At 53.8% G+C, this 24,170-nt stretch overlaps 1 protein-coding gene across 12 annotated transcripts in view; it reads right to left on the bottom strand.

Moving 5' to 3' along the window:
- Nucleotides 1-24,170, bottom strand: part of SCN5A (sodium voltage-gated channel alpha subunit 5) — a 94,374-nt gene that overhangs the window by 35,777 nt on the left and 34,427 nt on the right. For 10 of the 12 annotated variants that reach the window (XM_045436533.1, XM_045436528.1, XM_045436531.1 and 7 more), the window contains exons 7-15: nucleotides 20,980-21,210; nucleotides 19,240-19,303; nucleotides 17,718-17,859; nucleotides 16,990-17,187; nucleotides 15,408-15,584; nucleotides 14,384-14,755; nucleotides 9,339-9,471; nucleotides 8,230-8,468; nucleotides 33-206 (exon numbers count right to left, since the gene is read on the bottom strand). In XM_045436533.1, coding sequence (XP_045292489.1) covers nucleotides 33-206; nucleotides 8,230-8,468; nucleotides 9,339-9,471; nucleotides 14,384-14,755; nucleotides 15,408-15,584; nucleotides 16,990-17,187; nucleotides 17,718-17,859; nucleotides 19,240-19,303; nucleotides 20,980-21,210 — 1,730 coding nt within the window. Of the gene's footprint in view, nucleotides 1-32; nucleotides 207-1,996; nucleotides 3,391-8,229; nucleotides 8,469-9,338; nucleotides 9,472-14,383; nucleotides 14,756-15,407; nucleotides 15,585-16,989; nucleotides 17,188-17,717; nucleotides 17,860-19,239; nucleotides 19,304-20,979; nucleotides 21,211-24,170 lie in introns of those variants that run through there. The other 2 variants (XM_045436532.1, XM_045436534.1) reach the window with 2 other exon arrangements.

Here is a 24,170-nt window from a genome sequence, read left to right as displayed (position 1 = left end):
CCCACCCCCCTGCAGCGGGCCCAGCCGGGTACCAGGCGGAAGGAGCGCAGCACTGACAGGTTGCCCATGCGGGACAGGCCCAGCTCCATGAGGCTCAGGATGACAATGATGCTGTCGAAGATGTTCCAACCCTGCTGGAAATAGTAGTAGGGGTCCAGAGCGATGATCTTGAAGGTCATCTCTGCCGTGAAGATCCCCGTGAAGACCTGGGGAGGCACACAGATCGGGGTGCCCAGTGTTTGGGCTGGAAAGACCCTCTGGCCAGGAGGGGCGCCCTGCTTTCTGACTCTTGCAGCCCCGCCCACCCCCCCCACCCGGGCTGCCAGCTCTGGCTGTACCCGGCTCCCAGTGGGTGCTTGCTCGGCCACGGCCCAGCCCCTCGGGGATACCTGCGGCCCTAGCTCCCTCTTCAGCGCACCACCCGCGACCCGCTGGCCTGGCCCTCAGAAACAGCCGGGCCCGCCTCGGGCTCTAGGCAGACTCACAGCTCTAGGAGGCACCTGGGGGCAGGGGAGGCCGAGGTGGGGGTGACACCACCCAGCTTGACACCTTCCAGCCCGTGTCACCGCCGGAAGTGCTCTCCCTCCGCGAGGGCCAGGTACACGCATTCCCGCCAACACTCAGGGCTCTCATGTCTCGGGGCCTTTGCCCCTGCTGTTCCTGCTCTGCCTTGTCCACGCACTGAACTCTCGTCACTGCAGTAACAGCCAGCACCCCCCCCCCCTTCTTGAGGCCTTGACAATGTGCCAGCCCCGGGCTGGAACGCTCCTTTTAACCCAACCAACAACCCGACGAGGAAAGTATCATTATCCCCATTTTACAGGCGAGGAAACGGAAACCCAGAGAGGTTAAGTAATGTGCTCGGGGACACGTAGCTAGTACCTTCGAGAAGCAGGAAATGAACTCAGTGTTGTGCTTCAAGATTTAGAGGAACCGCCTCTGCCTCCTGAAGAAAGTCTCCAGGAGGCAGAGGCTGGGTTTCCCTTCGTTCGTTGACACGGTTCGGAGCCACCCAGCCTGGGCCAGCAGAGCCCCGCGGTCCAGGAGCCCATCGCGTGGTGGGCCAGGCAGCCGTGATCATAACCAACTGCTCTGCAATGTGCCAGCTGCCTCGACGGGAACGTGGCCCCTGGAGGTGGGGATGGCCTGTGCAGGCACGGCTGGCAGGAAGTTGGGGCCTTCTTGGAGCTGAGGGGGTTATTGTGAGGGCAGTGAGGAGGCACTGGGGCGTTCTGTGGGTGAGGGGCCAGACCACCCCTGGGGACGGTACCAGGGCTCCAGCAGCTGTGAGGGAGGTAGAGGCCAGGGATGGGAGCCTGAGGTAGCCTGCCGGGGTCAGTAAACAGGAGGGGATCACCTAGCCCTCGGCACCCTGAGGGGGCTCTGAGCCGAAAGGAGAGACGGAGGGGTACCTGCATCAGCCCCTCCCCCTGCTGTCTGGATAAGGGGTGGGCTGGGGGCAGGGATTGCTACTGGCCAGGGTGGGGGGTGGGGCAGGGGTGGGGTGGGTGGAGCGGGGACCAGATGGCAGGTGGGCGGGCCCCATGACTTCAGCGGTCCCAGAGGGAACTGTTCCCCCACCAGCTATGGTCTTGGGGAAGGGAGGGCCCCCCAAATCTCTCAGCCTCAGCTCCAATGCCTGGGCTGCCCTCACATGTGGGAAGACATCCTTGGGTTCTTCTGCCCCTTTCCTCAGCACCCAAGCCGGTCTCCGGGTTCTGTAACGCAGAACCTTTCCATCCCCCTGACTCCATTCTCCTCCTGCTCTTCCAGCCACGCTGGTCTCCTCCCTGCTGTTCCCTCCTCAGGGCCTTTGTATGCGCTGCTCCCTTTCCCTGGGCCATCCCCTCCTCCCCCAATCTCCGGGCTCATTCCCTTCAGGTTTGGGCTTAAAAGCTACCTGATGGATGAGGCTTCCTGATGCTTAAAATCATGACCGCCTCCCACCAAACTTCTCATCCCTCTTCCCTGCTCCATTTTTCTTTCCCTCACTTACCACCATCCGACATACTGTGTATGTCGCTGCGGATTTGGCTAGACTGGAATCTCCACAGGAGGGACCGTTTCTGTCTTACTGCAACAAGAACAGTGCCCAGCCAGCGGGCAGTCCACCAATATTTGTCGAATAAACACACAAATGGTTGGTCTGACCTTCAGCTCCTACAGTGCCCGGTGTCCTGCCAGCCACACTCCCTGCACTGGGTCTCCCTGGGAACCCCTAAGGGTGGGGCCTGGGAAGCCCCTTCCTCTGACCCCGGCTGGCCCTCTGGTCTCCCCCATCACCTGCCTGAGCACGCCAGGGTAGGTGGGTTCTTAAGGCCCGTTCGACCGACCCACGGATGCTAACACTCATTTCTGGGAAAGGAGTTCAGGAAAGATCCCTGCCTCACTTTGCCCGGGTGCAAGGCTATTCTGGCCGCAAGAGAGCAGATATTAGCTGGCATTGGAAGTCAGAAGAAAAAGACGGCAGAGGCTCTTGGGGAATGCCTCTTGGGGGAGTGATCACTGGAAGCTCTTTAGACACACAGCATCTTGAAGAGCCCCGATCTGCTCGAGCAGAACCTGCATTTTGACTAGATTGCCAGGTGATTCGAGCACTGGTTCTCAAACTTGAGGCACTTGGGGAGCTTTAAAAATACTGATGCTTGGGTCCCACTGCCAGAAATTCTAGTTAAATTGGACTGGAGTGCAGCCCAGGTATTGAGTTGTCTTCTGTTTGCTTGTTTTTGTTTTTAACTTCCTAGGTGACGCTAACATCCGGCTAAGCTTGTGAACCATTGCTTTACAAATGCATACATTTTGGTGCCTGAGTCTTCCTTCCAAAGGACCAGCTCGGGTTTTCTCAGGCCTTGTGATCAAAGCTTGATGGTTTAAGACACGCAGAGAATGGCAGCCAGACCCAGGTTTCAAAGCTGGATCTGCCACTTTATGATCTTGGGCCAGTTTCCTCATTTCCCTGAGCCTCGAGTGTCCTCGTATGTGAAATGGGGATAATAACAACCCCATAGGAGATCTCTAAGGGTTAGAGCTAATGGATGCAAGGCAGAGGCTCCTATGAGAGGGCCATTATTGTTATCAGCAGCAGCTTTTATTATGATGGATGCGAGTGGCCAAGAGTGCCAGGCCCAGGTAGGGTCTGCCTCCAATTCTGCCTGTTTTATAGCCTCACTGGGATCTGGTCGGCAGAGGCTGTGTGGGTGGGGACGTGCTTTCCTTGACTCCTGGCAGGGGGGCCACTGCGCAGTGCTGATGGAACCATAAACTTGCTTTTAAAATTTAATTATTTGTAAACATCCTTCAATACCAATTAAACATGATCTATGGCATCTTCCTTCCTTCCTTCCTTCCTTCCTCCCTTCCTTCCTTCCTCCTTCCTTCCTTCCTTCCTTCCTTCCTTCCTTCCTTCCTTCCTTCCCTTTTCCTTCCTCCTTCCCTCCCTTCCTTTCATCCTCCCTTCCTGAACAGTTGTGGAATATTCCACTGTACAGATATGCCATCAGTAGTTTAACCATCTCCCTGCAATGGGCATTCTTTTGTTCCTATTAAATACATTGCCATAATAAATATCCATCCACATACATGTTTGAAAACATCTTGCCCAGTTCTGTTCTTAGGATAAATTTCTGGAGATGGAACTGCATAGTCAATGAGATTCTGACACATATATTTCTAATTTAATTGCACAGCGGTTTGGAGATTGAAGAATGCATGATACCCTGTCTTTGCTGCAACTTGCTTTGAGACATAAAATGTGGTCATTTTGTAAATGTTTCATGTGTATTTTCTTTAATTGTTGGGTGCTGTGCTCTGCACATTCAATAAATGAAACTTTTTATTCCGGTTATTCAAGTCCTCTAGATCCTTGGTGATCTTTTGTAAGCTTGACCCATCAGTTATGGAGGGTGGCCTCTCACTAAGATTGTGGTCTTGTTAAATTGATCTCACTGTCTGCTTTACATAGTTAGAAGCTATGTAATTTGGTGCATGAAGGTTTAGAGTTATATATTCCTGGTGAATCGTTCTTCCATCTTTATGTTTTGGATCTCTTTATCCCTCAATAACACTTTCTGCTTTAAAGTATTTTTTTTTTTTTTGGTATTGATATAACTCTATTAATTTTCTTGATAGTATTTGACTGTTCTATCTTTTTTCCATTTCTTTTTCTTCAATCCCTTTTAGGGATTTGTCTCCCAAAATATGTTTGGGCATCTTTTGTAAAAAAAAAAAAACATATAGCTGGGTGTAATTTCTTTACCAAAGTGACAATCTGTCTTTTAACTGGCGAGTGCAGTCCCCACTTCTATTTATTGCGATTTCTGGTATATTTGGACCTACGTCTTCATTTTATTTTGTGCTTCTATTTTTTTTTCTTTTGCTTCCTTCTATCAGGTTGAATTGTAAAATTGTAAAATTCCTCTATTTTCCTCTCTACCGGCTTGGCAGTTAAGACTTTCCATTCCTATCCTCTTAGTGGTTGCCCTGAAAAGTTTTAACAATCAGTCTTGAGTTCATAACATCTAAATTAATATTTCATAGTGTACATGAACTTAGGCCATCCTACCTCCAATCCCTGTTCCATGCCTATCTTAGATGCTGCTGTTGTTCAATATTTTAGTTCCTACTTTTTACACCCTCCAATCAGCAATCCTTGTTATTATTGTATTTACAGTCAACGCTTGCTTGGTTTTTCCCACATTCTTACTATTCCTTTCAGGATCTTCTCAAATCTTATTTCTGCAGTCATTTTACCTCTTTCTGAAGTATACATTTTTGTTATTGTTTCAGAGAGACAATCTGTGTGTAGTAGGCTCTTGGTCTTTGTTTAGCATACCTTTGTCAATGCTAGGATGATGGGTATAGAATTCTAGGGTGTCTAGTGTTTTCTCCCTGAATTGTGAAATGATTATGTCCCTGCCTTCTGGATTTTGTTGAAGCAACTGCGGACTTTGCCGTCTTTCTAACTGTTGTTCCTTTAGTAGGCAATCTTTCTTGTTTTGGTTGCTGTATGATGTCTTTGCTTTTGATGTGCAGCATGTCTAGATATCTCATTTATCCTGTGCAGGATGTAATTCCTGAATCTAAGGGTTCATTTCTTTTTATCAGTTCTCACCTATTCTTTCCTTGAATATTCCTTTGCCCCCATTCTCCTACTTTCTCCTTCTGGAACTCCTATCAGCTGTATGCCTTACCTTCTCATTCTGACTCCGTGTCTCTGAACCTTGATTTCATAATTTCTGTCTCTTTACTTCCCGGTTCTACATTCTGGGCAACTTCCTTAGATCTAAAATTATATTAATTTAATTCTCTCCCCAGCTATATGAATGTGCTATTTGATTTATATATTGAGATTTTAATCCCAATGACTGTTTTCCATTTCTAGAGATTTGATTTGGTTCCTTTCCAAAGCTGTCTTATTCTTTTATGTTTTTAATTCCTTCTTTTTTTAATGTTTTATTTATTTATTTTTGAGAGAGAGAGAGAGAGAGCACAAGTCGGGGAGAGGCAGAGAGGGAGAGGAAGACACAGAATCCAAAGCAGGCTCCAGGTTCTGAGCTGTCAGCCTATAGCCCGACACAGGGTTTGAACCCATGAACCGTGAGATCATGACCTGAGCCAAAGTCAGTCACTTAACCGACTGAGCTACCCAGGTGCCCCTTTAATTCTTTTATGTCCTTAGTTTTTACAAACATTCTTACTTTATAATCTCTATTGGACAGTTATATCATGGGACATTCTTAAGGGGATAAGCCTCCGTGTGTGTGTGTGTGTGAGTGTGTGTGTCTGCTGACTCTTCTTCATAGTGGGGTATTTCCTTGTGTATTTTGTAATTTCGAGAATACACTTGGCCTGGGTTAAAAGTGTGTCTTTTCAGAAAAGTTTTGTGCTTGCTTCTTACAGCAACATATCAACATATCATAGGATCACTTTATCTGTTAAACTTTAGGCATAGGTTCCAGAAACACTCAGCTATAAACCTGAACTCCACATCTACAGGAGGCCAAATTCATTGTCACAAGCTTCCAGGGGTTACTTTTTCCTCCTCTTCAGTCCTGGCTGAGACTGACAAGCTTCCTTCTGTATCATTTCCCAGATTCAGTGCCAGGAGTTTTTTCTGGTTCGCTGTTCTGCCAAATGTAGGGCTATATTCTCATGGGGCTACTCAGTTCCAACCCCTACTCACAATGTCTAAAGACTGGTCTTGTCTCTACATGTTCACTGAAATCCAAATCCCCAGATTACCCAAATCAGCAATATCACCTGCTCCCGACCCCCACCCGGGGAACTACAGAAACACCTCACCTGTAAACTGCTATGGTTTTTAACTTCCTTTCTGTTTTTGTTACTTGGGGATTTTTGTTATTTTCTTATGAGCTTTGATATGCATTTCAAAGAATACGTCCTATATTTTTAGTTGTTTCCTAGTAGGAGACTCATCGGGATTTTTGGTTCACTGTGTTAGGAACAAAAGTTGCATTTGCTCTCCAAGTGATTGGCTAAAAGTCAAATCTCTCGATCTTCTCTTTTATGGAATTGGTCTTTAACGACATGCTTGGAAAGGTTTTTCCCATACCAAGGTTATTTTCCCATGCTTATCTTTATGGTTTGTTTCTTTGCATATAACATTTAAACCACTGAGGATATATTAGCTTCAAGACAATCAAAACCTTACGTAGCAGCAATAAAGCTATCCAAATGAAACACAATGCAGCTATAATCCAATTACATGACTTATTACTAATAACAGAGCCCCAAGTTTAACACACCTTCACTTCAGTCACAACTCAGTGATCCAGGGAAGCCACCAGTGTTCTTTATCACCTTGATTTGCTGCTCGGCCCAACTCAGCTGGTCACATTCCAATAAAACTGCCTTCAACTGCAACCCACCTGAAGACCACCCAACACGAGCCAGGCACAATTGTTCCGTGAGACACCTACAGACTATAATACAGCTTTCTATTTGCATATGGAAGAAGGAACGAAAGTACAATGATAGCAAAATGGACTCACGTTTGCGAAAAAAATTTGAGTAGACCCCAAGATAACTATCTAGAGTTCTAGATATGGGAAGTTATAAACGAAGAGAATCCTCACGGTCCATGGTGTAGGAGACCTGCCTGCCTGGGGTGGGGGGAGGGGACCACCTGTGAAACCAAGATAGGGCAGTGTCTGTAGTAAGAGAACGCTTGGGCTGAATGACCCTCTCCTTCACCCAACCTCGGTGATGATCCCAGGAGCTCCATTCAGAGGCCACTGGACACTTTGCCAGAGTTCACCTGGAACCCCCTGGGAATGGCTGACTGTGCTTAGCTGGGCAGAGCCCGTAGGGCCCTGCCTGTCAGAGTCAGGGGACAGTAGTTACATGCCCAGCTCTGCCACTACTATGTCACCTCTTGAGCCTCAGTTTCCCATCTTTAGAATCAAGAGGTAGGAACTAATTTGATCTCCAGGGGAAAAAAACCATCAGAATTAGAACCCAGACATTCTGACTTCCAGGGGCAGTCTCTTTAATAACATCAACAGTGACAATAACCACAGACCACAGCTATCATTTATTTCGAGTGCTTACTGTTTATCAAACTCTGAGCCAAGCACATTACACACATTATCTTATTCAATTCTCATTAGCTTCCTATGAGCTTGGTATTGTCATACTAATTTCACATTTATTAAATTAAACAAATCCTTATTTTGCCAATGACTGAGACTAAGTAATTTGCTTGAGGTCACATAGTAAGAGCTGAGTCAGAATGCAAATCTGGCTCTGCCTGATTGATTCACTACACCCAACTATCCTTCAGTCCATCAGTCCATCATCCATCCATCCATCCATCCATCCATCCATCCATCTTTCTATCCTTCCTCCCACCTCTCCATCCATTCATCCTTTCCCTAAGAGAACTGCCTTTTATGGCATAGGCTCCTCCTCCAATACTAATGGCCGTATCTCATGTCCCTGCATATTTCAAGTTCTCCCCCAACTCACTTTTGTTTTCTAGCCTCTGGGCATCTTTACCCCCAACTTCTCACTCTCATCTACATCTCTCAGCTCCTTAAAACCCGATCCTGACACTTCCTGCTCCAAGATGTTTTCCATGATGACTCCCACCTTCAGAAGATCCTGTTGTGCTCTGAATCCCCCCTCGCTATCCACAAAGGCTGAGCCAGCTGGCCAAGAGCCCTTCACATTAGGATGCCCATTTGAGAGTCGGCTGCCAGTGGCCCTTACCAGGTTTCCAACCTGCAGCATCTCCTCGAATTCAGTTGTCATGTTGTAGTGCTCCAGTGCCATGAAGAGCGTGTTAAGGACGATGCACATAGTGATGGTGAGGTCAGCGAATGGATCCATGACCATGAACTTCACTCTCTGCTTGATGGACATCCACAGCGGGCAGCATTCCCAGATCAGGTAGCGTTGGGCGAAGCGGGTCCAGCATGGTGGACATTTGCGGTGAGACTCTTCCAACTCTGGGGGTAGCCAGTGAGCAGGTTTGTTTTTGTGGACTGGCTCACATACAATTTGGTATTCCAGAAAAGACATAGGACTTAGCTGGGGAGATGGCAGGGCTGCTACATGACAGGGGGACCGTGAGAGGGGCACGGAAGGCCAAGGAAAGGTGTGGCTTGTGTCCTGGCCCCTTACTCTGGAAATGTGACAGTGGAGGGCCACAGGGGCAGGAGGTCAGGATGGATGTGGGGACAACTGGGACAAGACAGATTAGGACAGATTTGGGCTCCCTCGAGACAACAGTCTCACATAGACATGGGGACGCTCAGAGGAGGACAAGCTGAAGAGGATGAGACAACATCTGAGATAGGCAAGTTCAGATCTAAGGACACGCAAAACAGAAGAACAGACGTGGGCATCTGGGACATGTTAGGACAGATGGCGGGTGCCTGGAACAGGCCAGAAGAGATATGAACACATATGGGACAGGAGGGAACAAGACTGGGGAGTGATGCCAAGTTCAGACTGGAATGGCTGGGGGTTGCCTAGGGTGGGAGTGGCCGGGACAGATGTGGGATGCCTGGAATAGCCTGTGGTAGGCATGGAATGGCTGGGAATACTCTAGAACAGGCGTGCTGGGCCAGGGTGGTCCCAGGAAGGCATGGGGATGCTTGGGAGAGGACGGGATGAGACTGGTAAGCATCTGGGACAGGCCAGGACAGCTAGGGGGAGGTTTGGACGAGACACAGATGTGGTGAGGACGGACAGGCAGCAGAGACCAGAAAGCCTGGGCCAGCTGTGGGGACGTCCAAGGCAAGCCAAGCAGCTGGGGGATGTTTGGCCCAGGTCAGGCTAAGGAGGAGCGTTTGGATGACACCGGGGGTGCTGACCTTCCAGGGCGCTGGTGAGAACACTGACTGCGCTGAGCGCCCGCTGTCGCTCTCCCGGTCCCTCGAAGCCATCGGCACGTGGAGCCTGGGGGTTCAGCATCTGGGGCCTGCCCGGCTCCTCCGACGGGGTGGTCTGGGTGCAACCAGCAGACAGGCATCAGTCTGGGCGCCAGGGTCCTGCTGAACCTGGGGAAGCTGCTGGGCCTGGGGCAGCTGTCCCGGACTCGGGTCTCGGGGGCCACAGGGAGACAGGATGGGGGTCTTTATGGGACACGGATGCTGGGTTCCTCTGCTCCCAGAGAACTCCCTCCCTGTTAATAGCTCCCCCATCCCTCTCGCCACTCATTATCTCCTTCATTCTCCTTTTCGTCATCTGCTCTCGTCAGTGGTGATTCTTGAGCGTGGACAGGAAACTACATGTAACCAGATGCTGTCATTATACATTAGGACATGCAAAACCAATCTGGGAGTCTTAATTGACCACAAGGTCCCTAGAGTCAAGAGCATAAAGAAACAGAAAAAAAATCTCCCGTGCTCTAAGGTGACATTAATAGAAGCATAAAGCACCATGCTTAGACACAGCTGGTGGGAGCTTCTGTGGAGGCAGCTTGGCTCTCTCGGCCAAGAAGATGTTAAATTGGCTCTGCAGTTCCTCATCGAGCACATCTACCTTCATAAATAATTATACACGTGCACCAGAAATATATACGCAACGATGTTCACTGCAGCATGCTTCCTAATACCATAAAAACAAAACTAATCAATGGAAAGAATCCTAAGATCAATTATGGATACAACCCAACTCTGGACTCGGACACGGACAATAAAGACAACGACGTAGTCCCGTGTGCGTTCCCACGGGAGCCCCTCCGAGAAGAACAGTTTGTGGAAAAGCCAAGAGAAAGGTCCGCAGGACACACACGGAGTTGTTCAAGGGAATGTTTCTGGGGGCTGGGGTTGGGAGGAGAGGGGGAGGCCAAGGAGAGGGCGGAGTTGCCCTTCACTTCTGCACTTCTGCGCTGGGGGACTTGGTCGCAGTGCACCTGCACCGTTTTTGTAAGTAAAAGAAGCAGGTCTACAGATGGGAGACGTGGTGTCTGAGGAGGGGAGGCGGCAGCAGGCACTCTGGGCTGGCTCAGAGCCCCGCCTCTCAGCGCCACGGGGGGAGCCCACAACACCGCCACGGCGGCATGGCCCTGCGTGAACCAGGGTCCACGAGCCCGAGCCGGGGCTGCGCAAGGCACCGGGCTGTTCCGCACGCAAGGGTGAGGCTCTACGATCTCTGTGGGTCGGAAGCAAGATGGCCTGGGCTCCCCCGGGGTGGCAGAGCCAGGGCCTGGGGTGGCTACCAAATCCATCTGCGCTCAGGCCAAAGTCAACCTTTGCGATCGGTGGGACTGGCCTGAAATGTTGCCTCGGGAGGGAGTGAGCTCCCCAGTCGGGGAAGTACTCAAGCAGAGGCTCCTGAGAGGGCCGCGGGGGCTGCTGTAACAGTAGTGGCTCCGGCCCAGTGGAGCCACAAACAGGGCCCCCTTAGCTCACAAGCATGCCTTAAATTCTGCCAGCTTCTCTTCTCCTCCTTGACACTCTGCAATAGTCTGAGTTATCAGTTAGTGAGTATTTACTTCCTACTCTCCCACTGTGGGGTGAAGTACCCGTCCCTGTCCCACTGATGACACACGTGCTTTGGCCAATGGGATGTTAGTGGACGTGACGTGAGCAAGGGCACCTTAAACGCCGTCTGCCTTGCTCTCGCGCTCCAGTAACCGTCTATGAACACAGCCTCCCCAGGTAGCTGCCACCCTTTCGGCCTGAGCCTCGGCACAGAGACGTATGGAGCAGCGCTGAGCCTGCCCCACAGTGTGCAGACCGAAGCAGAGCTGCTCAGCCAAGCCCCACCTAGATCTGTCAAACCATGGTCAACCTGCAGATAAGTGAGCGTGAGAATAAAGGCTTACTGTCAGCCACTGACTTTCGGGGTACTTTGTTACACAGCATTATTGTAGCAATAGCTGACTGATACACCACCCTGGTGCAATCTATCATCTCTTCCCTCTATTCTCTACACAGCAGAAAGGGATTCCCTTAAAAAGTGAATCAAGTCATGACAGTTCTCTCCTCCTCTCACCTCAGCTTCCCATCTTAGAGTAAACCCACACTCTATTGCCTACAGGTGCTGCACAGTCCAAATCCCTTCTTGCTGTTTCCACCACACCTGACCCTGCCTGGCCCTCTCATGCCTCGAACACGGCAAGCCTACTCTTCTTGGGTACTTGCTGCCTCCTCTGCCTACAACACTTCTCTTCCATATCTTTGTGGCTTGCTCCCCAAATCATTTGCCTGCCAATTTGAATGTCACCTCTTCAGGAAGGACTTCCTGAGTATTCTAAGAGCCATCCCCAACCCTCCCCCTAGCAACGTTCTGTCCCATGACCCTTACCGCTATCTGGAAATATTGACCAGTTTGCCATCTGTCTTCCTGACCACAGTGTAAACTCCATGAGCTCAGAGCTCTTGTCTGTTCACTGCTATATTCCTGGAGCCTCCAACTCAACGCAGCAAGGCTGGCACTGGATAAATGTTGGTTGGGTGAATAATTACTTGGGAACCAGGGGCTTGGGTTTAGTTCTAGCTCTGCCCATAACTTGCTAGATGACCAGGGGATAGGAGGATGCAGTCTAACCTGTGGAGGAAGAAGAATGGCCGTTCCCCACCCCCATCTGGCCTTCTGGGACAGGCACTCTCATATAGACAGCTGACAGAATACATTTTCACCCTCCACCCCCTCAATCGGGATAAATTAAACATGAGCTGTCTGTTGGGCTGGCCCTTCTTCCCCTCTCCTGTGTTGGCTGAGCACCCACTATGTGGCCCACACTGTACCCTGTTTTCAGACTAGAAGTGAGCAGACGTGTCTCAATCCGATGCGGCGGAAGCGGCGAAGGCATTCCCAGGGGCCTATGCCTGCTAATCTCTTTAACTTTACAATGTCTCCATCCTGGTCTAATTCCTTTAACTTTGCAAATAAGCCCCTTGGCCTGCTAATCCCTTTGAGGTTGCAAATGGGCCCCACAGAAGTGAGAAAGGGTGAAGTCAGAGTTCCCAGTAATGAAGTGTTTGAACTTGGATTCCTCCTGACGTGTGCAGCACAATGAGATGATTTTCTCCCTAATGAGATTAGGAAATTCTATTAGTGTTCTGGGCTGCTGAATCTGATTCCACAAGGCTGAGACTCCAGGGCTGGACTTGCCGGGGTGGGGGGGTTGGGGGGCTAGACCACCAGGATTGGGTGTTCCTGGGAGGCCTGACATCCCGCCTTCCAGGTGATGGCTAGGGCCTTCCCAGGCCCTCCCAGACGCTGTGATCTGCCCCCAGGGCACTCCCAGGACCCTGTCCTTGACCCCTTGCTCCAGAGGAGTGTGAGGGCCTCTGGCATACTGCAACGCACCCCAGGAATCTTTACTCCTTCCTCCTCGATAGTAATGGCAACAGATAATAATTACTCGAACCTGAGGCAAGTATAGGTCTAAGCACCAGACAGGTTTTAACCCTTTTCGTCCTCACCACAACCTGCTGACGTGGATATTATTTTATTTCCACTTAAGCAATGAGGAAACTGAGGCACAGAGAGATTCGTTAACCTACATCAAGTCCCGCAGCCAGAGCCAATGTCTGAGCTGGAGCAAAACCGGCCATTTGGCCGTGAGGCCTCTCTCTTCAGCCCCACCTCCACCTTCCTGATCAAGGCTCCGGTCTTGTCCTAGCTTCCTTAGAAAGTCTCCCCTCCCCCGTCTCCTGCAGGCCCTGGCGTATAAGCCACACATTTGCCCTTTTCCTGGGTGGGCTGCCCTGGGCACTGTGTTGGGGGGCAAGGGTCAGCAAGGACACTCCAGGGCTGACTGGGCAGTCATCGGTCGGTCACAGGCTCAGATGACCGAGCGGTAAGAGCTCTGGCTGGCCTTTCACACTTTGGCAGGTCCCTCCACTACCTTTTTGATGGTAACTTCAACTCCTTTCCTCTTTGCTCCCTGGGTTCCAGCTATTCTCACCTCATGGCATTTCCTTCAAAAGGGTGGGCATGCTTCTGCCTCAGGGCCTTTGCATTGGCTGTTCTCTAGGCCTGGAGCATGCTTCCCTCAGATGCTATAATGATGGTATATTATTATGACATTATCACAGCATCAGCAGGCTCATGATGTCCTGATATCCATAGCCACGTGAGCCCATTCATCCCCACGACAAGACGAGATGGGTGTTTTAAATTCGTTTTACAGATGACAGACATAGACAGAAAGAAAGTAACTTGCCCACTGCCATTCAGCTCGTAAGCTATGAGCTGGGATTCAAACCCAGTTTGTGTCCCGAATCTGGGTGCTATATCACCCCCGCAGAGTTTCAGAAAGCAGCCCCCGGCTCCCACTCTTGCCTCCTTTAGGTCTTTGTTTAAACGCCTCCTCATGAGTGAGGGCTCCCGCTCTTCCACACTTATTTGCCCTCCTACGACAGCACTTCTTAGTTGGGCTAATGCTGACCGGTTTGTAAGTTACTGAAATATTTCAGGCTTGGTCAATAACTGTTGCCCAGAACCCTGTAAGTAACCCCTTGCCACTCTGGCCCCTTTCCCAGAACCCCCTGCATGAAGCAGGATCCAGCAACAATACGGGCTAATAGCTGGCACACACGGGGCCTCCAGGACACGAGTCCTGTGTCACCATGGCATCTCGGTGCCCGAGCTTTACCAGTTGCTACATATTTAACTATTACCCCCGTTTATCAACGTTACATACCACGTATACATATATACCTATTTTTCTTCTTTTGTTGATTTTTGCCTGTCTGCCCCCATTATCATGGAAAATCTGTGAGGGCAGAGATTTTTTTTTTTTTTTTTTTTTTTTTTTTTTTTTTTGCTAGGTTTATTCACCCCCAGAGCCCAGTATACAACAGGTGCTTGGTATATACTAGGTGAGTGTTTTGGACCTGGCACTGGTGGCCAGTTTGGGAGACCAGATCTGCCCTGGGGCTGCATCACGGGGCTGGCTCACCGTGTCTGGGGGGCGATCCAGTATCACAGGGCGGAGCAGGCGGCTCCCCGGGGAGGTGGCCTCAGGGTCGCCTGTCCCCAGCAAGGAGACCACTCCGTTGCAGTCCACGGTGCTGTTCCTTTTACCATTGAGGGCGTGGCTGAGAGCCGAAGTCCCGGGACTGGGCTGTCCCTGGGCACTAGGCCGGCGCAGAGGCCACGGCACGAGCAGTGACGTGCGGTGGCTCTCGCTGTCCCCCGCTGTGCTGTTTTCATCATCTGCAAAATCTGTCTCCGAGCCCAGGTCTCGCCTGCGAAAGGTGAAAATGCTCCCACGGCTGGAGCGTGGCTTCACGGAGGTCCTGCTGAGGCCATGGGCGCTGCTCAGACGGTTCTGGGGGCACAGGGAGAAGCCCGCTCTTCATGTGCTCGCAGCCTATCCCTTGCGGTGTTCTCTGAGACCGAGAGAGCTTCCCAGAGCATCCGGGGCTTTCGCTGGCCACACGGGCACTGGGTGGGCTGCGGCAGGGTGCGTTCAGAGCGCAATCCTGCGCTACCTGGGATCTCTGCTCACCTAACGCTGGTGCCAGGGGCCTTCGACATTCAAGCTTACCTGGGCCTGAAGATGGGGCTCTGGCTGGGCCCGGGGAGAAGGAGGCAGCAAAGCTCCTCGTGGTGCAAAGAGGCCCGGCCCGAGCAGGACCTGGGGCGGTCGGCCAGGCACCTGACTCACATGGGCATGTCCTCGGGCGCCTCCGGTCCACACCACAGGGTGTGGTCTCAGCCCTAGTCTCAGCCCTAGCTCCAACGCTGGGGACTTAGCTGAGGTTGAGGACACCACGACACCCAAATCTAGCTCGGCTCTCTGCCCAGACGCCCTCCACTCCAAGAATGGGCATGGGAAACAGGAAGTGCTGGGAGGGGGCTCGAGGATACTCTCCTCGGGGAGCAGCCGTGAGGGGCTGTGACTGCACCAGGGGCCCAACATGATGGGCTTTGGATGCCAGACCCACCCGGAAAGGGCTGGAGCCCCCGCCGGGGATTACCATTGCTCTGGGACCGTCCTCCGAGTCGGATTTGGGGAACCTGTCGTCTCCACACTCCTCTGTCCCTGAAGACATTCGTTTGCTCCTCTTGTGTCTCCTTTCATGGGTTACTGGGGCCAAAGGGGACATCTCCAAGGAGCTGCGGGACACGGTATCCACACCCCTGATGGCGAGGGCCTGGAAAAGGTGGAAGGGGGATGTTTGGGTTATTGAGATTTTGTGCAGCCTCAGGCTAAGGCAGGCCAGGCAACTCTCAGTATCTGTTTCCCCATCAGAAAGTGGGCTTGAACGCTCACCCCAGACAAGGGCGTCACGGAGAGATGAGTCCAAACAGACCCAGGCTGTTTTCAGAGAAATCAAAGTCCCGGGAAGAGGAAAGAAGTGGCTGATGTGGGCAGCTCTCGGAAGAGGGGAGTGTGAGGGACAGCTGGGGGAGGATGTTGATGAGCAGAGGAAGTGACAGAACTAGAGGGCAGGAGATCTTCTAGAAGGTTCAGCTGGCTAAAACAGGGGCTGGGGGGAGGTGGCATGGGGCAGGGAGAAGAAAGTGGATGTCCACATGGCTTCTAACAGGCATGCTCTGTCATCAGCCTCCAGGACCCGTGTGTGGAACTATGAGTAACCACGGCAGCACCGCCAGGGCTTATTTTCTGAGCTGGTTCAGGCCTCCAACCTTGGACCTTCCTCACTAAGCTACCAGAGGCATCCCTTAACTAGGATAAACTCAGTCCTTGGACACGTGGTTCTCTTTTATCCGGCATGCATAGGCTCCTTTACCCAGCAGGCATCATTTTTACCCAACAGGCACCATTTTTTACCCAGCAGGCACCACTTTTACCCAACAGGCACCATTTTTTACCCAGCAGGCACCACTTTTACCCAACAGGCACCACTTTTACCCAACAGGCACCATTTTTACCCAACAGGCACCATTTTTTTACCCAGCAGGCACCATTTTTACCCAACAGGCACCACTTTCACTCAGAAGACACCACGGTCACAGGGAGCGCTTCTCTCAGCACGAACCACACTCACAGGGCCCACCTTTACCCGGGGGGCACTCCTTTTACCTCTCAGGCACCTCATGAGCAGGCACCGTCTTTACCTAGATACCAAAGCTCTACCTACCAGACAGCACATTCACATAAAATACCTTTATCAGCAGACACCAGCTTTACCCAGCAGGAACTGCTTTTTATCCAGCAGATGCCACACTTAAACACACCAGATTCACCCAGCAGGCACCACGCTTACAGGCACCAGCTTTATTCAGCAGGAGCCATGCCCACAGGCACGTTTTACCCAGCATGCATCACACTCACAGACAGCAGCTTCACCCAGCGTGCACTGCACTTATAGGCCCCAGCTTTATTCAGCAGGCGCCATGCCCGTGGTCATCGGCTTTGCCCAGCAGGCACCAGGTTTACAGGCACTAGCTTCACCCTGCAGGACCTGCCTTTTATCCCGCAGATGCCACACGTAACAGGTTTCAGCTTTACCCAGCAGATGTCATGCCCACAGGCACCCACGGTCAGGCGAGGGGTTGGTCTGGAGGCTTCCTGGCTGCACTGCTCTCACCCACCTCATGCTCTTTCTTGAGCATCTCCATGGCTTCCTGGAAGCGCTTTTCCTTCTCCTCGGTCTCAGCGATGGTGGCTTGGTTTTGCTCCTCGTAGGCCATGGCAACCACAGCCAGGATCAGGTTCACCAGGTAGAAGGAGCCCAGGAAGATGACCAGCATGAAGAAGATCATGTAGATCTTCCCTGCAGACCTCAGGGTCTGAGGGAGTAAGGGGAGAGAGGTTATCTTCACTGGGGCCCCTTCTGGGTCATGGTCGCGGAATTTCAAGGTGTCCGGTCTGGCTGGGCCAGGGGTTCAAATGGCCACAGCCTGGGGAGGGAATGGAGCATATACTACCGGAGAGGCAAGTGTTCTAACCCACAGAGAAGAACGACCCACACACAGGGGATAGTGTCCCACCCGTAGAGGGAGGCAGAATGTTCCAGTCAACGGAGGAAATGTTGCATCCACGGAGGGGACTATTCCATCACACAGGGTGGAGAAGGGTCCCACTCACAGAGCACAGAGTATCCCATATGAAGGAGTGGGTACCTGGTCACCAGCAAAAAGAAAGTTCCTTGGCTTACTGTGTCCCCCTCCCTCGGATGCAAGCGTCCCTGTCCCCCGTTCCTTGAGCCTCCTCAACTCTTGCCAGTGGAGAAGCTGCCGGGGTCACTTCTAGCTCATCACTTGTAAGTGGGCCCCTGGCCTGTTCCCGGTGTCCCCCCGCTGTCCGCGCACCCACGTACCTGCTGGTAGAGGCGTTCCCAGCAGTCCTGCGTCATCAGGCGGAAGAGCGCGAGGAAGGCCCAGGCGAAGGAGTCGAAGCTCGTGTAGCCGTGGTCAGGGTTCTCTCCCGCCTTCAGGCAGCGGTAACCCTCTGGGCATGTCCTGCAGTCAGACACACAGACTCTGTCCCATGCTGTAAGGGGCCCCCTCCCCCTGAGATGCTCCCTGGGCCGGACTCCTCTCCCTGGGCAGCCCAGCAGAGGCCCCACTGCTTCACGAGGCTGAGTTTCACGAACTCGGTTCCGCACTGCCGGGCCTGACACCGGGACTTTTCGCGCTGTGCCTCCAGCCTGGGACACCGTCTTCCCCTTCTCCCTACCCATCTGTATTCAGCTGGGCCCGAGTCCAGCTCCCTTCTGCCCACACAATACACCATCCCCGCTGCTATCTGAGTTTCCTCTCCTCTCACAGAGGAAGTGCCAAGGGCTGGCTCACAAGTCTCTTCCTCTGGCTGCTTACCCCACAGGGAGATGGGCACAGAGCAGGCATGCAGTGGGGGGAGGGCAGGGAGGCTTGGCTGAGCGGCATGGAGCCCAGGGCGAATGCCAGGCCACAGGGCTGAGGGATGGTTCTGGGGCGGACGGGCTGGGGCCTGGCCGCGTCCGGAGAAGATGCCCCTTTGCATGACTGCGCACGCAGACAGAGTGAGGCACGTTGATGATTCACAGGGCTCGATGGGACAGCCTCTCTGCTCAGAGGGACTGCTGGGCTGGATTCATGAGCGTGAGACGTAGAGGTGGGGGGAAGGGGGACTTGGCGAGTGGGAGGCCGCTACAAGGGGCCTCTGTGCCTTGCTAACGTCCTAAGACTTTCCAGACAATCTCTTTAGGGACACGAAGGGCTGGAACTTCGTACTGAGGGATGGAGGACTGCAGCCCCACAGAGCCCCTCCCTCGCCAGGTAAGCCTGTGTGTCCCCTTCTCCTCACGACTGTGGCACAGTCACGCTGACCCAGACCCCGTATGCCCAGGGCCCTGGGAGCTGCACATGGTCACCGGGCCTCTCTGGGCACCACACTCAGCCTGCAGGTGTAGGCTCTGCTTGTCCTGGTGGAGAGTCTAGGCCGTTGAGGGGTAGCCACACTCACTCCTGACCCAGAGGACAGATGGGCAGGGAGGGAGCAAAAGACTGGAGGGGAAGAGAGCAGCCCTGGGGGCGGGGGGCTTCTGGAAAGGAATGGAACCAGGGTCGGGCTGGTGGGAGGCACTGTAGGCTCTGTTCGCCCTCCCTGCAGATCTGAGCCCCTTGCTTTTTTTTTTTTTAATCCTCTGATAGCTGTCTTCCCTGTGGTGGGGGTGGGGTGGACAAGATACCAGGGCTCCGGCAGGGAACAGAGGTAGGGGAAGGCCTGGGGTCAAGGGCATACACTCAAAGCACAGTCAGTTGAGAAAGTACCGGGGGACACCTCCCCCTGCCCCCGCCTCCCTCACCTCACCTCACCCCTTCTGGGTGAGGTGGCTCCGGGGGATGGGTGCCACATACCCGGCATCAGAGCTGTTCCCACACAGTAACACGTCGGAGGTGCCATTCTTGAGCAAGTAATTTTCTGAAAGAGAAACATCCGACGGTGAAGGGCACGTGTGGCCCAGACTCGCAGGGTTCTCGCTTGGCACCCAGGGCTCTGGGGAGGCGGAGACACCGCTGATGGTCTCTCCTCTGCCCCTGCCCTTGACCGACCCCCCCCCCGCCCCCCCCCCCGCCTGGCTAGGCCTGAGGCAATTCCAGCTGCTTCCCTGGCCTGCTTCTCGCTCCTCCTCAGACATTCAGCTGCCAGTGGCCCCCACAGTCCCAGAAGACCCAGGACGTCCCCGCAGGGAGCTTCTTCCGTACCCTGCCCTGAGCCACTCAGGAGGACAACCGGGGCCAAAAGAAGCCCTGAACCAGGAGGCAAGAGCTGAGTCACTGCCGCATGCTCTTGGAAGGCTACTGCCCAGCTCTGTCTGGGCCCACTTTTTTTTTTTTTTTTTTTCAAATAGGATCCACACCCAGTGCAGAGCCTCACTCGGGGCCTGGACTCATGAACCCGAGATCAAGACCTGAGCTGAGATCAAGAGTCAGACACTCAACTGACCAAGCCACCCAGGCACCCCTGCCTGGGCCCACTTCTCTGCGCACAGGTGGTGCAAGTGATACCTGTTACGTTCACCGTGGCATGCCTCGGTCTGCTCAGACAGGGCTGGGCTGGACCGGGTGACATACATGCCACCAGTCCTGTCCCTTCCTCTCTGTGGCCGTCTGTCAGTCCCCATCACCCACCGCCACCCGCCTTAGTTTTCTGCAGCAGTTCTCCAAGTGTGGTCCCCGGACCCGCGGCATCGAGCACCAGTCGGGGCCTGGTTAGCAACGTGACTTCCCGGAGTGCTGCCCCCGTCTACTGACTCAGGAACTCCGGGGCTGGGGCCCAGCAGCGAGTGTTTTCCGGAGCCCTCCAGGTGACTGGGACACATGGAAGTTTGAGAACCACTGCCATGTGGCCACAGCTGAATCGCGAGCAAACGGAGTCACTGCGTTTTTGTCTGTTCCTTTTTTCCAGAGTGGATGTCTGGGGTACAGAAGAGGCCCTAACTTCAGAATGCCCCTTGGGGTCCTTGCGGCCTGGAACCTGGCCCTCGCACCAGTGTCTACCCTTGATCCAGGCTGACGGCACCGGGTAAGAGAGGTGCTAGTCACCAGCCTGGAGAACAGAAAACCACGTATCAGTGGAACGACAGGAGGGGCGTGCACGAAACTGTGCAATCACTGAGTTTGTTCCCACCCCCTCTTGGGGTTCTGGGGGGCACGCGTATGGAATCAACATCCTGGCACGGAACACCGTCGTCAGCTGAAACATCCCATCTCAGGCAGGCGGGGCCTCCCCTCGGAAGCCTCACACGCTACCCCAGCTCAGTACCCCTCCTCTCGGCAGGCAGGCCGGTCTTCTCCCCATTCTCGATTCTCTAGGGTCAGTCCCAACTGACCCTAGTCAGTCTCCAACTCCCTCCCTCCTTCCTGTTCCTCAAGCGTCTTGCCATCGAGCCTGAGAACTCACAAGGGCAGGCCCAAAGTCTGCTACCCTTCCGTCCTCTCCCGGAGGTCCGAAGGGCAGGGGCTGGGATCCTGAGCACACCTCTGGGTCTCCGGGGGATCAAGCAGGGCCTGAACGGCCCCGGGGGAGGTCTGCCCCCTGGCGAGGCCTGCGAGGCCTCACAAAGCCCTTCCCCGGGCCACAGACCAAGCCTGCACCTGGGTCGTTGAGGTAGAGGTCCAGCGACTTCCAGACCAGGCCGTCGGCCTCCACGGAACCGTTGGTGTCGTTGAGTGCCGTGAAGTTGCGGACACACTTGTGCCTCAGGTTGCCCATGAAGAGCTGCAGGCCGATGAGGGCGAAGACACTGAGGCAGAACACCGTGAGGACCATCACATCGGCCAGCTTCTTCACGGACTGGATCAGGGCCCCCACGATGGTCTTCAGACCTGGGGAGGCAAGAACGAGCAGGGGGCGGGGTCACCCACGGGCACCGTGCTCCCCGCTCCATCGGGTGGGGGCCAGGCCTGAGGGGGTGCTGGGCCAGATGGGCAATCCTGAGGTGGGGGCAGGTGAGGCAAGCCTCTTTCGGGCTTTCCAGACCCAAACCCCCATTTCCTCCACGACTGAGATTCTGCCCTGATTCCCCCAGGGCAGAAGTCCAGTCTGGCCTTGTATTTTCAGAGGGCCCCGTTCTTTTCGCTTTTCACTAGCCACATAATATGAAACGGGTGTGGGAAATGCTGGTTTCTTGAGGAAGAAAACACCCAAAGCCTGTCCCCATCTGGCCGGTCCCAAGGTATGCGAGGCCGTGTCCTTTAAATGTGACCCTTGGGAAGGACACTTAAAGGTAACCCGTGGGAGGTCCAGGCCCATTCCAGGGCGATGGAAAGGCATCAGCCTTGATCCCGGAGATAGAGAGACACAAGCCATTCCTGGCAGAGGAATGTGACGTGTGCATGGCGGATGGGGGGCTGTCAAGAGGTGTGGCAAGGTCATGGTGGGTAATGTCCTAAGGGGTCTGTCCTGGCCATGGGAAAGGTTCACAGACAAGAAAGGGGCTGACCTAATTTGCATTTTCCTCCTCTGCCCTGTCCCTCTGGGACCCAACCCCATGCATCCCATTCCCCCAAAGCCAAGAGGCCGTGACACGTTAGTTGCACGGCCCAGCTCCCTGCAGAAGCCAGCACCACACAGCGAGGTGACAGAACAGCACGTGTAGACGCCTTTGGTCTGACACTGAGCTACTGTCCTATGACAAGTTCGAGCCGAGCATCGGGAGTGAGGGGGCTTCTCTGCCAGCAGCAGGGCCCTGCCTCCCAGCCCCACTCCCCACCCCGCATCAAAGCGGCCAGATCTCAGATTAAGCTCCATCCGTCCGTCGTCCAGCCGGTTAATATGTTAGGAGCACCCGTGGTGGCCGTGCCCACAGCTGCTGTGCCCACGGCCTCGAGACAGGGAGGCAGCGAGGGGCAAACGGGAGAGGGGGAGAGGAAGCCCTCCCACCGTGCCACTGGAGCTGCCGCCTGCCCACAGCTCAGAGGCTCTCAGCGTGCTCTGTGGAAATCGTCCTGGCAGATGTTGGCAACCGCCCCGGGCAGGCGTGGGCCTTGCGGGGGTCCGGGCCTGGAGTGGTGGTCGCCCAGCACCCCTCACCTCTAGCAGAGGTTCTGGGACACCTCAGTGAGCGCGCTGTGGTCCCGCTCACCGGGCCCGGGGACCCTGCCCGTTCTGTATGTGGCGGGGGGCACAGAGCGAGAGGTAGTGGGCAGCAACCTGCACACCCAGCCTGGACCCTACCTCAGCTGTTAGGCTAAAATATCTCTGGTCCAGAGCATCCAGTTCCAGGCCCAGCAAAGCACCTCCTGGTCTGTGGACATGGTGTCCGTGCGGACAATCAGTTGGTGAGGCACAGGGTCCAGTCCTTTAAATAGTTGTCATTGATGACAGAGTTCACTCGCAGCAAGAATGAGTCCAATGAAGCAATGGACTTCTTTCTGAAAAGACCCAGGAAGGGAAGAGTCCCGGGGATCAACCGGGAAACTCTCCTGCCACCGAGGTTCTAACAGGCTGGGCAAAGAGCCCCGACCGTTCCGATTTCATTCCCATTTTGTGGAAGAGGAGACCGAGGTCTGGAGAGGGCCAAGGCTCTTTAAGCCTCGGCTCAGGGGACCTCCTCCAGGGAGCCTTCCATCATGCTGACCACAGCATTTTTCTAATGGCCACATTTAGAGTCTGTTGCCTGCTGTCTCACTGGATTGCTGGATGCCTCGAAGCGGTCCTGGTGGGGCTGGGTTGAGGTTGGCAGGCTTCCTCCTTTTCCCCAGGACTGGGAACTATTTTCCTCTGCTAGCCTTTCTTACAAAACAGACTGGAACTTGCCTTTTCTCAACTGCCGTGGTCAGTGTGCTTCTCGAATCTTGTGGGTATGTGATGCGAGGTTGTCCCTGGGACCCCGGAGGACAGGCCCTGAGGCTTCTGAGCATGAATGTGGGCGCCGAGGCCAATGACAATGCCTGTCCCAATGGAGGTGGCTCCGTGCACTGAGCACAGACCGCCCCACCTGCTACTGGCTCTTAGCAGGAGTCTGGGCCACTTGCGGGGAGCATGGCAACAAGAGGCCCTGTGCACATCCCGTGGGGTTCAGAGGCCAGGAGGAGCACTCAGAGGCTCAGTTTGAACCCAGCATAAGTGGGGGTCCTCCTATAAGGTAATTAGCCCCACCAAAGGAGAGTCTGAACGCCTCCAGGTTGCTCAGAGCAGGGCCCCTGCCTCCCTGGGGGCCGCTACGGCTCCATGGGCCCAGATCAAGGGCCCAGGACGTACGGCTTCCAAATCAGCAATGGACGCGACCATCTGGTTCACTTACTTCTACCCTCGGCTCTGATACCTCCCCAGATCAGCGGCATCCAACCTGTCTCTAGCTGCCTTCTTAAACCAAGTGCCTTCTCCAGCTCTGATTGTGGCTGCATTCAGAAAAGGCCCTGGAAGGAACCTCTGGGCACTGCCCTCTGGGCTGTGAAATCATCATAAGCCTCTTGGGAGCCTTCCTGGATGGATGGGGTGGCCTGGCTTTCTAGAGAGGCCATCCGGGCTTAGATTTCCCGGGTACAATTGCCAACATCTGTCGAGGAGAATTTCTTCCTGAGGCTACCATGCACGGTTTGCTAAACCTCTACCGCACCATGCAGTGAGGGCTGTTAGACGCCAAGGCCCGATGACACCTGTCCACAGAGTACACTCTGTCTCACAAAAGGAGGCTGCAGCGGCGGTGGCTGCTATGTCACCAGAGGGGGCACAATGTCAGACCGGGCACTCAGCCCTGAGTTTTCCTTTTTTGCTCTGTGTGTGTGTGTGTGTGTGTGTGCAGTTTCTCTCAAGTCCAGTTTTTTTGTTTCCTTATTGGAGG

Source organism: Leopardus geoffroyi, chromosome C2 (assembly GCF_018350155.1).
Source record: "Leopardus geoffroyi isolate Oge1 chromosome C2, O.geoffroyi_Oge1_pat1.0, whole genome shotgun sequence".
Classification (NCBI taxonomy): Eukaryota; Metazoa; Chordata; class Mammalia; order Carnivora; family Felidae; genus Leopardus; species Leopardus geoffroyi.
Note: the sequence above shows the minus strand (reverse complement) of the source record. Positions and strands in the feature narration are given on the sequence as shown.